The sequence below is a fragment of the Papio anubis genome, chromosome 3, assembly GCF_008728515.1.
Source record: "Papio anubis isolate 15944 chromosome 3, Panubis1.0, whole genome shotgun sequence".
Taxonomy (NCBI): domain Eukaryota; kingdom Metazoa; phylum Chordata; class Mammalia; order Primates; family Cercopithecidae; genus Papio; species Papio anubis.
Window position 1 is genome coordinate 86,102,006 of NC_044978.1, and position 17,837 is coordinate 86,119,842.

At 36.0% G+C, this 17,837-nt stretch overlaps 1 protein-coding gene across 11 annotated transcripts in view; it reads left to right on the forward strand.

The window, feature by feature from the left end:
• SLC9B1 (solute carrier family 9 member B1) overlaps window positions 1-17,837 on the forward strand; it is a 149,711-nt gene that overhangs the window by 64,965 nt on the left and 66,909 nt on the right. For all 11 annotated transcript variants that reach the window (XR_004182743.1, XM_031664391.1, XM_031664393.1 and 8 more), the window contains 3 exons: window positions 9,805-9,975; window positions 13,354-13,496; window positions 14,828-14,955. Coding sequence is in view for 10 of the 11 variants with exons in the window: in XM_031664391.1 (XP_031520251.1) it covers window positions 9,805-9,975; window positions 13,354-13,496; window positions 14,828-14,955 (442 nt within the window). In the remaining variant the exon portion in view is untranslated. The remainder of the gene's footprint in view (window positions 1-9,804; window positions 9,976-13,353; window positions 13,497-14,827; window positions 14,956-17,837) is intronic.

The window sequence follows — 17,837 nt, forward strand, 5'->3', positions numbered from 1 at the left end:
ATGAATTGAATGTGTGTCTTTATGTTTAAAGGGAAAAATAAAATTCAAAACAGCATATTTGATGTAATTTATGATTAGATAATAGAGAAATATCAATTTTAATATAATTGTTAGAAAGTAAAGCTTTGGCCAGTCATGGTGGCTCACGCCTGTAATCCCGGCACTTTGAGAGGCTGAGGCGGGTGGATCACGTGAGGTCAGGAGTTCAAGACCAGCCTGACCAACATGGAGAAACCCTGTCTCTACTAAAAAAAAACAAATTAGCCAGGTGTGGTGCTACATGCCTGTAATCCCAGCTACTCAGGAGGCTGAGGCAGGAGAATCGCTTGAACCTGGGAAGCGGAGGTTGTGGTGAGCCGAGATCATGCCATTGCACTCCAGCCTGGGCAACAAGAACAAAACTCCGTCTCAAAAAAAAAAAATTCTTATTAGTGGAACTACTAAAAAAATACAGTGACTCTAAACTCATATCTTACTATGCAGTAGATGCATATCAGAATTTAAGCAGCAGAGAAATCATTTTTAACTTTTTGTTATTTTTACTTATCAAAAAACCATATGAGCTAAAAATACCAAGGCTTCCTAAAATGTACAAACCTCACCACAGCTTTACCACAGTGTTTTGTTTTGGGTTTTGCTATTTTAAAATATAAAATAATTCTTCAGTATAACTCATAATTATTTAACTATCAGCAATACTTTGTTATTTATATTAATAAATTCTGCTTCCTTTTGTGAGATTAATTACTCCATAGCTTTTGCCAGTCTGTTTCTGGGCATTTTACTATTTCTCTACTCAGAGTTGTAATTGCCCTTTATCTATCCTTCTTAATCAGAACATCCTTCCTTTATACCAGTGTTTAAAAAATAAATTTAACACTTAATTTAATACTTCTAAATAAACATATATATATATAATATAGTCAAGTTCATTAGGAATTTATGTGTGATTTTTCACATTTCTTTAATGTCCAAAAAGATATCCCACTGTATATGTTTTCTGGTGAGGTTTTAATATACATATTGTTTATTATTCTTTTTTCCTGACACTAGTGCTTCTCAAATTATCTGTGATGAAGAAACAGATGTGGGTTTTTTGTTTTGTTTTTCTTCCTTTCTTTAAAAAAAAAAAACTTTTATTTTGGGTTCAGGGGTACAGGTTCAGGTTTGTTACACAGGTAAACTTGTGTCATGTGGGTTTGTTGTACAGATTATTTTGTCACCTAGGGACTGAGCTTAGTAGACTAGGACCCAATCGTTTTTGTTTTTAATTTCCCATTTGATGTAGACTGATACTTACTTTTTATAAGATACAGTGTCAAATTGCTACAGAACTTTGTAATCACTCTCCATTTCTGTATTTGTCTTGTCACTGAGAACAAATCCTTGGCACCAGCCAAGAGGGCCCCTGACCAAAAGCACACAGGGAGTGTCCTTCCAGCTCCTTGCTTCCTGTCAGCATTCTGCTCACTAGACAAGTGCTTGAACCACCCCCTTCTCTTGTCTATTGATATTCAAGCAAAATCTCAACGCAAAAAGAGAATCCATGATGTAATTAGAGAAGAGAATGTGTTCTTTTTGCATATATCCTTAAAAATCTTTCCTCAAAATGTCAAAAATTCTATTACCAGAAATGTTCTGATTTTCCTAGAATGCAAGAATTCCTGGAAGAACATCTTACAGATTGCAATATTCTTTCATGCTCACTAGTTCATTTTATTGTAACAAAACCTATGTATATTGGCAAGAGATAATTTTTTATCCCCATTTTACAGACAATAAAACTGACTTACAGGTTTAAAAAATATATATATATATAGAAAAAACAAGAAAACACTTGTGTTTTCTTCTTTCACCCATAATTACCATTTGCATATATCTCCTAATCTCCTATCCTTTTACATTCAACCTGCTTGTTTTATGTAAAATTTGTTTCTTGTAGGCACCATATAGCTGAATCTTGTTTTTTAAAAGTCCTGTATGGTAATAGTTGCCTTTTGATTTTAATCCATTCACATTTAACATAATTATTGATATGGTTGAATTTGCACTTAACATTTTGTTATTTGTTTTCCATGTATCATATCTTTTTGTTTTTCTTTTCTCACATTACTGCTTCTTTCATGTTAACCAAGTATTTTTAGTGCCCTATTTCAACTTCTCTGTTGATTTTTGCTATGTTTTCCAGCTTTTTGTTGTAGTGGTTTCTCTGGGGCTGTTTGTTTTGGTTTTCTTTGTTTTTGTTTTTTTGTTTTTTGAGACAGTCTCGCTCTGTCGCCCAGGCTGGAGTGCAGTGGCATGATCTCGGCTCACAGCAAGCTCCGTCTCCCGGGTTCACACCATTCTCCTGCCTCAGCCTCCCAAGTAGCTGAGACTACAGGTGCCTGCCACCTTGCCCAGTTAATTTTTTGTATTTTTAGTAGACACGGGGTTTCACCATGTTAGCCTTGATTGTCACCATCTCCTGACCTCGTGATCTACCCACCATGGCCTCCCAAAGTGCTGGGACTACCGGTGTGAGCCACTGTGCCCGGCCTCTTTGGGGCTTATTTTTTTTTTTTTTTTTTTAATTTATTTATTATTATTATACTTTAAGTTGTAGGGTACATGTGCATAACATGCAGGTTTGTTACATATGTATACTTGTGCCATGTTAGTCTGCTGCACCCATCAACTCGTCATTTACATCAGGTATAACTCCCAATGCAATCCCTCCCCCCTCCCCCCTCCCCCTGATAGGCCCCGGTGTGTGATGTTCCCCTTCCTGAGTCCAAGTGATCTCGTTGTTCAGTTCCCACCTATGAGTGAGAACATACGGTGTTTGGTTTTCTGTTCTTGTGATAGTTTGCTAAGAATGATGGTTTCCAGCTGCATCCATGTCCCTACAAAGGACGCAAACTCATCCTTTTTTATGGCTGCATAGTATTCCATGGTGTATATGTGCCACATTTTCTTAATCCAATCTGTCACTGATGGATCTAATTAAACTAAAGAGCTTCTGGGGCTTATTTTTTTAAGAGACAATGGCATGGTCGTAGCTTATTGCAGCCTCAAACTCCTGGGCTCAATGAGCCCTCTCACCTTTGCCTATCAAGTAGCTGGGACTACAGGCATGTGTCATCACACCTGGGTAATTTTGCTTAAATTTTTTTAGAGACAGTTGTATTAGTCCATTCTTGCATTGCTTTCAAATACCTGAGACTCAATAATTTATGAGAGGTTTAATTGGCTCACAGTTCTGCAGGCTGTACAGGAAGCATAGAGGCATCTGCTTCTGGGAAGCCTTCAGGAAGCTTACAATCGTGGCAGAAGGCAAATGCATGTCACATAGCGAAAGCAGGAGTAAAAGAGCAAGGGTCAGTGCCACACACTTTTAAATGAGATCTCACAAGAACTTACTCACTGTCACAAGGACAGCACTAAGAGGACAGTACTAACCATTCATGAGAAATCTGCCCCCATGATCCATTCACCTCCCAGCAGGACCCACCTCCAACTTTGGGAATTACAATTCACCATAAGATTTGGGCAGGGACACATATCCAAACTATATCAACAGAGTCTCATTGTGTTGCTTGGGCTAGTCTCAAACTCCTAGCCTCAAGCAATACTTCTATCTCAGCCTCCCAAGTGCCTTTGGGGATTATAATAATCATCTTCACTTTTTACAATCTACTTTGGTTTAATAATTTTTACTTAATTCCAGTGTTATGTAGCAACTTTGGTCCAATGTACCTCTTTTATGCTATAAACTCAGCAGTATTGTTATAGTTATTGTCTATAATAATCATATGCTTTTTAAAAAGAGATTAAATCTGAATACACACACACACACACACACATCTTTTATACTTACGAATTTATTTACCATTTCCAGTGCCACTTATTCCTTATAGGTTCAAGTTGCCATCTGGTGTCATATCCTTTTATCCTTATATATATATATATACACTTTAAGTTCTAGGGTACATGTGCACAACATGCAGGTTTGTTACATATGTATACATGTGCCATGTTGGTGTCCTGCACCCTTTAACTCGTCATTTACGTTAGGTATTTCTCCTAATGCTATCCCTCCCCACTCCCCCCACCTCACGTCAGGCCCTGGTGTGTGATGTTCCCCACCCTGCATCCAAATGTTCTCATTGTTCAATTCCCACCTATGAGTGAGAACATGCAGTGTTTGGTTTTCTGTCCTTTTATCTTAAAAGCATTTTCTTTAGTGTTTCTTTATCAAGGGTGAGTTCTCTTTATTTTTATTTATCTGGAAATGTCTTTATTTCAGCTTCATTTTTGAAGGATCATTTAACTGGATGCAGAATTCTTGATTCACAGTTATTTTTCCCTGTACTTTTGAAATGTTGCTTCATAAGCCTTCCTTTTTTTCAGATAAAAATGCCAGTATTGATCATATTATTGTTCTCCTGTATGTGATAAGTCATCTCTTGCTACTTTCATAATTTTTTTATTATCCTTGGTTTTCACGAATTTGATAATTATGGCTCTAGGTGTGAATCTCTTTGTGTTTATCCTACTTGAGATTTGTTGAACTTCCTATATCTGAAGATTAATGTTTTTCATAACATTTTTGAAGTTTTCAGACATGTTTTCAAATATTTTTCTGCCCCCTTATCTCTCTCTTCTCCTGGAATTCCCATTATGCATATGTTAGTGCTCTTGATGGTATCCCATAAGTTTCTGAGGATCTGTTTATTATCCTTTTTTTCTTTTTGTTCTTCAGATTGATTAACCTCTATTGGTCTATCTTGAAGTTCACTGATACTTTCTTTCACAAGGTCAAATATGCTATTGAACCTCGCTAGTGATTTTTTCATTTTAATTGTTGTACTTTTCAATTCTAGATTTCTATTTTTAAATATGTTCTGTCTCCTTATGCATATTCTCTATTAGACAGAACGTTGTTATCATATTTTTAATTTGAATATATTTATAATATATACTTTGAAAATTTTCTAAATCTGATATCTGAATTCAGACAGTTTCTATTCACTGCTTTTTTTTTCCAGAATATAAGCCATATTTTCCTGTTTCCTTACATGTCTAATAATTTTTAATTGAAAACTAAACACTTTAATTATACATTATAGCAAATCTGGATTTGGTTTTTATTTGTGATTGTTTTGTTGTTGTTATTGTTTTGGTAATTGGCCTATACTTGTACTGTGTAATCCTTCTGCCCAGTGGTTTTCAGCAGTGATGTCTTTTATATTGTGTTGTTGTTATTATTATTATTGTTTTAGCCTGTCTTTCTAGGAATTTCCTTTGTGTCTGTTGCATAGCTTGATTTTGGAGAGACATTATGTTAAAGCTAGTAAGGCTTACACTCTCTGCCAAATAATCTGTGGGTGGGTGGGTGAATGCATTCAAAGTTGCAACTAATACTCAAGTCTCACTTCATTTTTACTTTTTGTCATACTCTCTTGAGTCTTTCCTACACTTCCATACTTTTCCAATCAGCCATATATGCGTGGAGAACTTATCTCAAACTGTCTATGACTCTCTCCTTTCCAGGATCTCTCATTTTTTTAAGTAATACTCAGGTTTTTAATTTATTATAGTGAAAGGATACAAAGCAAAATTAGCAAAGGGAAAAAGGCGTATGTGGTAAAGTCTGGAGGAAACCAGGCACAAACTTCCCAGAATCACCTCCTGTGGAGTTACAAGGATGTGTTTTTCTTTCCCAACATGAAATTTTGACAACACATGTGCAATGTCGTCTACCAGGACCAGAGTCTCATTAGAGACTAAGTACTCAGGATTTTATGGACGTTACTCTCCTTCACATGTACCAGAATTCCAGACTCCCAGAAGGAAAGCAGCTGTTCAGAGTAAACCACAGTGTTTGTATAAACAGTTTAGGCACAGTGAGCCACTCTTCTCAGTGAGAGAATTGGAACTTGGAACTGGGAAACTCTAGCCTTGCATGTGGGTCTTTCTTTTCTTTCTTTCCGTTTTCTCTCTCTCTCTCTCTCTCTCTCTTTCTTTCTTGAATTCCAGGATACATGTACAGAACGTGAAGGTTTGTTACATAGGTATACATGTGCCATGGTGGTTTGCTGCACCTATTGACCCTCAGGATCTCTCATTTAAATTTTTGTCTTGTCTTCCACTTCCCCAACTGAGACTGCAACTTCAGACTAGTAAAGCTGCAATTCTCTCTGTTCATTCCCAAACCACTCTGCTATATTTAACTGACAAAACCATTGATTTCTTCCCTCTACTCCATACCAAATCCACTCCTGCCCCCAGCCCTAACAGGAAAGCTGCTGGTTTTTACATCTAGCTTCATACTGGTAAAACTACAGTTTTTCCCAACTGAGCTTGGGGATGAAAAGAGGGATGGGAGTGTATTAGTCCGTTTTCATTCTGCTGATAAAGACATACCCAAGACTGGGAAGAAAAAGAGGTTTAATTGGACTTATAGTTCCAGATGACTGGGGAGGCCTCAGAATCATGGCGGGAGGTGAAAGGCACTTCTTACATGGTGGCGGCAAGAGGAAGATGCAAAAGCAGAAACCCCTGATAAAGCCATCAGATCTTGTGAGGCTTATTCACTACCATGAGAACAGTATGGGAGGAACCACCCCCGTGATTCAATTATCTCCCACCAGGTCCCTCCCACAACACATGGGAATTATGGGAGTACAATTCAAGATGAGATTTGGGTGGGGACACAGAGCCAAACCACATTAGGGAGCATCCCCAGTCAGGAAGGGCTCAGACTTTTACCAATCCTACCAAAAACCCTAACACTTTAAGAATAAATGCTCTTAATTTGATAACTGTCTTTGATGAGTTTTCCGGGTACTAAAATGATTGTTTTTGGTATTTTGTGCAATTTTAGGGGGGAGTTTTGGTGTGGAAATAAATTGCCAACCTTTTCATGTCACCTCACAGCCTTATCTTTATATCTTCTGATTAACAATTTTCATTAGTAATGTGTTACACAACCAATACTTGTTTAGACTAACCTACATTTTACCGATTACTTTGCACATTGATCCTTCCTTTTTGGTTCTATGTTATATTTCTAAAGCATATCTCTCAGTAGATTTTTCCCCAGTAAAAAATGGCATATGTTCTTAAATGTATTTGTTTGACAATATCTTTCATTTGTCTTTTGTTTGAGTGACAGTTAACTGGCTACAGAATTCAACATTGAATGACTTCTTTATCTCTGTACTTTGAAGATTTTAATTATCTTCCATCTTCTATTGTTGCTATTAAGAATTGAGAATCTGCTTTATTGTTTATTTCATTATGATTAATCTCTTTCTCTGTCTAGATTCTTTAAGATTTTATTTTTGCCTTTGGTAGTCTATAATTTCTCAACATTTTATCTAAGTGTGTACTTTTACTTAATCCTGATTAGAACTCATTTGACTTCCTGTGTCCAAATCAATAAAAACCTTAATCAATTCTGTAAAATTTGAAGCCAGTTTTCTTCTCAAATATTATATCTTCTTCATTCTTTCAATTATGTTTCTGAAACTACTATTAGTTGTGTTTTAGATATTTTCCATCATCTAAATCTCTCATTTTCCACCTCATTTTTTTATGCTATGCTCTTAAGTAATTTCCTCATATCTACCACTTTGCTGTGTTCTCCTTCAGCCATGTCTAGACTGCTATTTGGGGTACTTAGTGGGGTTTTTTAGTTGAGTAACTTTTAAAGTTTTTTCTAGATGTTCTATTTAATTATTTTGCAATACTTTCAAGTAGTTTTTTCTTCTCATGTCTCCAATTTTTAAAAAATTGTCTCTAGTCACTTTGAAAATACATATTTTATACTGTCTATCTAGTGGTTCTATTAGCTGAGGTTTTTAGACATCTAATCCCATTCTTTGTTGTATCTGTTAACTTTTGCTCATGGGATATTTCTTCTTATTTTATTTTAAGTTCAGATTCACTTGGTTTTACCTTTGAGACTTTATGCGGTCTGGGATCAGGAGTGTCTATTAGAGATTTTTTGAATTAGCATCTACCAAGTGTTCTAGGGATACTTCTATGCAGGGACACTTTTATGGTAGGTTTAGAACTTTGGGATCCCTAACCTGTGCATGTAATGTAAATTTGAGCCCTACACATAAGTTGGATGAGGCCAGTGTTGCATATGAATTCTCAAAAAAGACTTTGCCACCCAGAGACCAGCTAAGACAAACTGCCTTGTCTTCTCAGTTTGTCAGTAGGATGACATTTTCTGGTCCATTCTTTTTTCTTCTTCTTCTTCTTTTTCTTGAGATGGAGTTTTGCTCTTGTTGCCCAGGCTGGAGTGAAGTGGCGCCATCTCGGCTCACTACAATGTCCACCTCCTGGGTTCAAGCGATTCTCCTGCCTCAGCCTCCCAAGTAGCTGGGATTACAGGCATGCGCCACCAGGCCAGGCTAATTTTTTGTATTTTTAGTAGAGATGGCCTTTCACCATGTTGGTAAGGCTCATCTTGAACTCCTGACCTCAGGTGATCCACCTGCCTCTGCCTCCCAAAGTGCTGGGATCACAGGCATGAACCACCGCGCCCAGCCTCATCCGTTCTTTTAGTAAGAGTTTAGCCTTTCAAGGCTTCCAGTTTTGCAGGATGACAATAATCAGAGGGGAGTGGGGAAAGAAATTTTGTTCTAACTTTCTGCCTGGAGTAAGTAAAAATCCTCCTCTTTTACCCTGGCAAATTCTATACAGCCAGAAAGGGGTCATAGCTAAAAAATGCCTGTAAGTTGTTTTAAAAACATTAAAAGCATTACCTACTATGATTCATGGCAAATGATTTAATTAGCATGTGGAAATTTACCATGTTATTATCTGCCCTTTACAGAAACCTATGGATTCCTCTGTGAGTAGCACCTAGTTGCCAGAAACAAGATGTCTAGTAACTTATACCTACTCATCTACCTCTACTTCCTACACATAATATAAGATACTTTATATTTATTCCCACAAAGTCTAGGTTCATTTCTTCTAGCCATTACCTTCTCTAATACATTTATGCCAAATATCAATTGAATTATCCTTTCAATACAAAGATTTAGTAGGTTCCTGTTAAAAGATTTGGCACCCTGACACTGTGATCTTCAATAACGTTGTGAATTCTTATCACAGACAATCATCCTCTTATTTTCCATCCTGATGAAAAAGCTATTTTAAAATACAAAATGAAGTAAATCTCATCATATTGCCATGATGTTCTTAACTATGATATATTATAATGGTTAGCATTTTCAAGAGTTCACATACAGCTTTTTTTTTTATTCTTTTATTGAGACTGAGTCTCGCTCTGTCACCCAGGCTGGAGTGCAGTGGCGCAGTCTTGGCTCACTGCAAACTCCGCCTCCTGGGTTCAGGCGATTCTCCTGACTCAGCCTCCCATATAGCTGGGATTACAGGCATGCACCACCGCGTACGGCTAATTTTTGTATTTTTAGTAGAGATAGGGTTTCACTGTGTTGGCCAGACTGGTCTCAAACTCCTGACCTCACGTGATCCAGCCTGCCTCAGCCTCCCAAAGTGCTGAGATTAAGGCGTGAACCACTGCACCTGGCCCAGATACAGGTTTTAAATATTTTTAAAGTAAAAACACTTTGTTTAAAACCTATCTCATAAATTGACAAGTTATTTGGCATATATGTTAAGCAGATATCTCTTTCACCAAACTAGGAAGCGACGTTGATCTATACCATGTATCATTTTATAGAACTGGTTATTAGTATATATGATAAAAGATAATTGATCCTTTGTTTGTATATATCTATGTGTATGTAGATATATAGCTGTACTTTTTTTGTATTTCAGGAGTTATACTCTTTGTGATATGGTGTACGACCTGGTCAGTCTTAGGCTCTGAAGCTCTCCCTGGTGGAAATTTATTTGGATTGTTAATTATTTTTTGTAGTGCCATTATTGGGGGAAAGATTTTACAACTCATTAGAATACCTTTAGTGCCTCCACTTCCACCTCTTCTTGGTAAGTATATAATTAGCTCTCTTTTCTTTATTATTGACTGTATGCAAATTTTGAATATTTTCTTGTTGAATTAGATATAATTCAGAAACATTTCAATGTAGTGTGTTTTATATAGTTTCTTCATATATGTATTTACTGTATGTGTGTGTGTGTATTTATTTTTCTCTCTGTCTACATATATACACACACAAGTTTTATCCAAAATTTATTTTTAAAATAAATTTAATATCCTTAGTATATTATTCCTGTTGCTTTATTGTTCAATAGAATCTTTAAAAATCTTAGATTCAAGGGGTACATGTGCAGGTTTGATACCTGGATATATTGCATAATGGTGAGGTTTGGGCTCTAGTGAACCCATCACCAAATAGGGAATACTATACCCAATAGGTAATTTTTCAACCTTAACCCTCCAACCCTCTCTCCTTTTGGACTCCCCAGTGTCTATTATTTCCATCTTTATGTCCATATGTACCCATTGTTTAGCTCCCACATATAAGTGAGAACACGTGGTATTTGATTTTTCTGTTTTTGAGTTATTTCACTTAGGATAATGATGTTCAGCTCTATCCATGTTGCTGCAAAGGAGATGATGTCATTCTTTTTTATGACTGCATAGTATTCCATGGTGTATATGTACCACATTTTCTTTATTTAGTCATTTAAGTTGATTCCATGTCTTTTTATTGTGAATAGTGCTACAGTGAACATATGTGTGTATGTGTCTTTGCAGAAGAATGATTCACACATTGAACCATCCTTGTATTTCTGGAGTAAAACCCACTTAACTGCATTATCTTTTTGATGTACTATTGAATTCATTTTGCTAGTTGAGAATTTTTGCATCTACGTTCATCAGCAATATTGGCCAGTAGTGTGGTGTGTGTGTGTGTGTGTGTGTGTCTTTGCCTGATTTTGGTATAATTGTGATACTAGATTCATAGAATGTGTTAGGGAGGAATCCCTCCTTGATTTTTTGGAATAAGTCTCAGTCACCTGTGACCCTGAACTAGAATAAGTGGATTTTACAATGAATAAATGAATGAATACAAATTATTGTAAAACAAAATTTTGTGAAGTATATGATAACCATACAAATGCATGACAATAAACAATGTGACATGAAAGCTCTCAGCCAGCCTACCATATTTGTGATTGTTTTTGAACTGCATAGTGGGAGGAGGTACTCCTTACAATTTTCACTTTGTAAGCATTTATTCTTTGATTTTAACCATCACCACTATAACCATCATCACTTGTGGATTCACCAAAAATTAGGTAAATAATTATCTTATTTGTTTTTATAAAACTCTAAGATGTATGTAGAGCTCATATTTCTTTCATTGTTTAATACTAGAAGTGTTTTGGATCTTTATTTAGAAGTTTGGTGATGTTCACAATTGAAAAGCTGTATCAGATATTAGAAAATATTACGTCAACTGTTGCTTTGGCCTAACAGGCGGCCTGAAAATTTTGGAAAAAAAATAGAAAAGACCCTCCAGCTATATTTACATTGTATTTTCTCAGTGTGCAAAACTTCAATCAACAAAATATATTTAATGTCTAGAATACATATCAATGTAACAGATTCAGAAAGTAAAAATTCAACCCACCTATTATTTTTGTATATAAGACATGGAACTGGTTTATTGACTTCACAGACTTCTGGTTGTGTTGGTTGAATCAAATTATTGGCTAGTGTTACCATTCATGGCTTTTGCTGAATCTCATTATCATAGAGGAATACAATATAATCACTTTGAGAGGTCTATGTGTTTACGTATAATTCTGACAGCAGCTATCAGTGCAGATAAATTTGACTAGGTAACTTTAAACTTAAAGACTTTATGTAATTAAAAATGGATTTTACGGCCGGGCGCGGTGGCTCAAGCCTGTAATCCCAGCACTTTGGGAGGCCGAGACGGGCGGATCACGAGGTCAGGAGATCGAGACCATCCTGGCTAACACAGTGAAACCCCGTCTCTACTAAAAATACAAAAAATTAGCCGGGCGTGGTGGCGGCGCCTGTAGTCCCAGCTACTCGGGAGGCTGAGGCAGGAGAATGGCGTAAACCCAGGAGGCGGAGCTTGCAGTGAGCCGAGATCGCGCCACTGCACTCCAGCCTGGGCGACAGAGCGAGACTCCGCCTCAAAAAAAAAAAAAAAAAAAAAAAAATGGATTTTACTTACAGTACCTGAAGCATCAAACCTATTAAATATTTATCCTTGTGTCCATTATGTAATACTATTGTTGGTATACACTAGTAACATATATACAAAGTTGCATTTCCAAATAAATTAATTTTTTCCTGTAAAAAAAAAAAAAAAGAAGTTTGGTGATGTTTTGTGACCAAAAATATGCTATAGGAAATTGACTCTTGTTTATATCATTTAGCCTATGCTAAAATTGGTTTTGTTATATACCATTTTACTCAAAGTTGCCATTTCCAATAACCTATAGACAATGTTAAGTGAGAACTTACTGTATTCAAATATATCTAAATATTCAGTACAGTGGGCCAGGCACGGTGACTCATGCCCATAATCGCAGCAATTTGGGAGGCCAAGGCAGGAGGATCGCCTGAGCCCAGGAGTTCAAAACCAGCCTGGGCAAAATAGCAAACCTCGTCTTTATAAAATATTAAAAATTTTTCTGGGTCTCAGCTACTCAGGAGGCTAAGGCAAGAGGATCACTTGAGCTCAGGAGGTTAAGCCTACAGTGAGCCATGTTTGCATCACTGCACTCAACTTGGACAACAGAATGAGACCCTGTCCCAAAAAAATAAATATATATTCAGTACATTGTCAGCAGATATACTCTCTACATCTTACCTCTGCTGTCGCGTCTGTATCCACAATTTTCTTGCAGCACCTTCTAAGTATTTATTGAATCATTTTCCTCCTCTCCAAACTTTCTCTTTTGCTCTAGCTTAGGCTATTTGTTTCCAACTTTTGCGTGGACTGTGGCAGAGCCTTCAAATTGGTCTCTGTCTCCAGTTTTATCCCTAACTAATTCACCAAGACCCTCACATAAAAAAACGCCAGACTCATTGTTACTTTCTGCCTAAAACCTTCCCGTGGTGCCTTACTTTGCCAAAGTTGGGGGAGACATTTCTATGATCTGGCCCACCAAGCTCATTCTCCTCCCTCCTTTCCTTGCCGTGTATGTTCCAGCAACACTAAATTACTTGTTGAACCCCATTTAGATGTATTGTTTCTTATCGCCATGGCTTTATTCATGCTGCCTTCTCTACTTGCTTGTAACCTGCACTTTACCAAGATAATGAGAGACATAGTACATTAGAAAAGAAAGTAAATGTTTCTGTTTTCTTTCTCAGAAAAATGAACTGTCATGTATCTTTATTTTCTTTCTTTTAAGGGATGTTACTGGCTGGTTTTACGATTAGGAATGTTCCATTCATCAGTAAACATGTCCATGTTCATAACACGTGGTCTTCAATTTTAAGAAGCACTGCCCTTACCGTTATTCTAATACGAGCTGGGCTTGGACTCGATCCACAGGTAGATTTACAATTACAAATTGAGTAAGGTTATTTCAAATATTAGAGGATGGTGAGAAACAAAAGAAGCAAAAATTTTATTTACCTGTTCCACGTGGAGTCTGTAAACAAACTTAAGATAAAGAAAAAAAGACCGGGCATGGTGACTCACGCCTGTAATCTACAAAAATCAGTCAGGCGTGGTGGCATGCACCTGTAATCCCAGCTACTAGAGAGGCTGAGGCAAGGGAATTGCTTGAACCTGAGCGACGGAGATTGCAGTGAGCCAAGATAGTGCCACTGCACTCCAGCCTGGGGACACAGCGAGACTCCGTCTCAAAAAAACAAAACAAAACAGACAAACAAACAAAGAAAAAAAAAGAAGAAAAAAAGACTGTGTAGAAATATTGGCACCTTAATTTCTAATAAATAGCCATCATTATCACTGATACGAAGGGAACTGACTGTGTTGTAAAGTCTTTATTAGCAATCACCTGCAATCATTTGCACAGAGATAAATGTCTCTTATGTAGCACCTATATTATTTGGGAGGCTCTTCTATGGAGAACTATGTACTCTTCAGTTAACAGGATAAGAAAAGCCTTATAAAAGTCTTTTTCTTTTTTTAGGGAGATTAAGGATTTCAGTAACTTTTTTATGATGTTTTCTCCACAGGATTATGTTCCTGATTATCTCTGCATTATTGTAAAATCTAACCTTTTAAAGCATTTCTTTAAATATTACAATCTAGGGATCATAAATCCCATCTTTAAGATGACTATTCATGAATATGACAGCTACTCAAATAAATGTGGCAAATGTGGTTTAATAGAAATAGCTCAAGAGCATAAATAATTATAGCCAATGAGATTATATTCTCCAGTTGAAAGTATGAACCAAGGAGAAAATTGAAAAGTTCTCCCTTTTAAAATGAAGTATGCAGTTTTTAAGTTATTTTCTTTGGCATGTTGGCATTCTATTTATAATTATTAAGTTAATCAAACAGTTCATATCAAAAAATTAACTAATGGGAAAACACTAATAGGACACTATTTGTACTATTTATTAGGAAAGTTCAGGAAGGTAGCAACAGCTATTTAATCACAGTAAAATTCATCTTTTAATAATTAAAATGCAATAATATTTTATAAAAGATGAAATTGTTTATAATCCAACCTATGATGACATATAAAATGTAATAGAGTTCCAAGTCCAGTGGGACAATCTGTTCAAATGAGATTTTGTTTAGTGAAAGCTTCTTATGAAAAAAGACTTTATAGTTCAATATTTGTTTAAATAATTTTCTTGTTGGCCATTGTAAATGTACCTAAGTGTGACTGTTTTGTATTTCAGGCTTTGAGGCATTTGAAGGTGGTTTGTTTCAGATTGGCTGTAGGTCCATGCCTTATGGAAGCTAGTGCAGCTGCTGTTTTTTCCCACTTCATTATGAAATTTCCCTGGCAATGGGCATTTCTATTAGGGTAATTTCTTTCTCATTTTTTCTTATGAAAATATTCAATTAAGGATGCTTGGTTAAAACTGTTAAGATATTCAGAATGTTGTATAGAAAAGCTCTATTAAAATTCTTTTCACAGTATTGGAAACCTTGGAAAACAGTTGATTAAAAGCAGAGCCATGTCCCAAATTATATGAAATTTTTAACAAACATTCATAGCCCCTAAATGTTTATCATCAAGAAAATTCACATGATCAATTTATTCCTTTTCATCTGTATTATAACATATCTGTATGTTTTAATCTATCTAATGGCCTCTTCCTCATAGCTATATGTAAATACAGTTGCACATTTTATACATATGTATGTGTGTATGTGTAATTTGAGAAGCATTTTATATAGACATAGGTTTATAAATATAAACTCTCCCATTTTAAAGAAAGCAAGCAAACAAACAAAAACTCTTGCCGTATGTCCAATGCCCCATCCATCTTTATCTACCATCCATTTACCTTATGTTTGAATTCCTCAAAATAAGTCTGTAACTACTGTCTCTAGATCCTAACTCCTTTTCATTTCTTAAATCATCAACTTTTGTCTCTGCTTCTCCATTCCAATGACATTCATAGCAAAATTCATCCATTATATAGTTACTACAAAATCCAGTGAATTTTTAAATTAGTTTATGATAAAATACCCAAATGCACTTTTATTTTAAAAATTAGAACTTTATAAATAAAGGAGGAATGACCTTTGACTATGCCTTCAAATCATAATGCCCATAAGTCTACCCAAAGCGAGAACTCTTAGGAGTTTTTTTCTTCTCCAATTTTTATTTTGGCTCAAGGGGTACATGAACAGGTTTGTTATATTGATAAATTGCATGTTACAGGGGTTTGGTATGCAGATTATTTTGTCACCCAGGTAATAAGTATAATACCCAATAGGTAGTTTTTCTATTCTCACCCTCCTTCCACCCTCCATCCTCAAATTCACCTAGTGACGATTATTCCCTTCTTTCTGTCCATGTGTACTCAGTGTTTAGCTCCCACTTGTAAGTGAGAATATGGGATATTTGGTTTCCCATTCCTGTGTTAATTCACTTAGGATAATGGCCTGAACTCCATCCACTTTGCTCCAAAGGACATGATCTTGTACTTTCTTGTGACTGTGTATTATTCTATGGTATATATGTGCCACATTTTCTTTATCCAGTTCACCATTGATAGGCATTTAGGTTGATCTCATGTCTTTTTTTTTTTTCCAATAGTTTTTAAGGAACAGGTGATGTTTGGTTACATGGAAAATATTTTTAGTGGTAATTTCTGAGATTTTGGTGCACCCATCACGAGAGCAGTGTACACTGCACCCAAGGTGTAGTCTTTATCCCTCACCCCCCTCCTACCCTTCCCACTAAGTCCCCAAAGTCCATTGTATCATTATTATGCTTTTGCATCCTCATAGCATAACTCTCACTTGTAAGTCAGAACATACAATGTTTGGTTTTTTTCATTCCTGAATTACTTCACTTAGAATAATAGTCTCTGATTCCTTCCAAGTTGCTGGGAATGCAATTATTTCATTCCTTTTTATGGCTGAGTAGTATTCCAGTATGACTGAGTAGTATATATATACACACACACACCACATTTTCTCTATGCATTCATTGATTGATGGGCATTTGAGCTAGTTCCATATTTTTCACAATTGCAAATTGTGCTGCAATAAACATGTGTGCAAGTGTTTTTTTCATATAATGACTTCTTTTCCTCTGGGTAGATACCCAGTAGTGTGATTGCTAGATCAAATGGTAGATCTACTTTTAATTATTTAAGAAATCTTCATACTCTTTTCCATAGTGGTTGTACTAGTTTACATTCCCCCCAGCAGTGTAAAAGTGTTCCCTTTTTACCACATCCATGGCAACATCTATTATTTTTATTTTCTGATTATGGCTATTCTTGGAAGAGTGAGATGGTATCACGTTGTGGTTTTGTTTGCATTTCCCTGATAATTACTGACATTGAGGATTTTTTCATGTTTCTTGGCCATTTGTGTATCTTCTTTTGGAAAGTGTCTATTCATGTCCTTAGCCTGCTTTTTGATAGGATAATTTGTTTTTTTCTTGCTGATTTGTTTGAGTTCCTTTTAGATTCTGGATATTAGTACTTTATTGGATGCATCATTTGTAAAGATTTTCTCCCACTCTATAGGTTGTCTTTTTACTTCTGCTGATTATTTCTTTTGCTGTGCAGAAGCTTCTTAGTGTAATTAAGTCCCATCTATTTATCTTTGTTTTTGTTGCCTTTGCTTTTGCATTCTTGGTCATGAAGTCTCTGCCTAAGCCAATGTCTAGAAGGGTATTTCCAAGGTTACTTTCTAGAATTTTTATAGTTTCAGGTGTTAGATTTAAGTCTTTGATCCATCTTGAGTTGATTTTTGTATAAGGTGAGAGATGAGGATCCAGTTTTATTCTTCTTCATATAGCTAGCCAATTATCCCAGCACCTTTTGTTGAATAGGGTGTCCTTTCTCAACTTAATGTTTTTGTTTCCTTTGTTAAAGATCAGTTGGCTTAAGTATTTGGTTTTATTTCTCAGTTCTCTATTCTGTTCCATTGGTCTATGTGCCTATTTTTATACCAGTATTATGTTGCTTTGGTGACTGTAGCCTTATAGTATAGTTTGAAGTCAAGTAATATGATGTATCCACGTTTGTTCTTTTTGCTAAGTCTTGCTTTGGTTATGCAGGCTATTTTTGGGTTCTGCATGAATTTTAGGATTGCTTTTTCTAGTTCAGGGAAGAATGATGATGTAGACTGCTTTTGGCAGTAAGGTCATTTTCACAATATTGATTCTATCTATCTATGAGCATGTGATGTGTTTCTATTTGCGTAATCTATGATTTC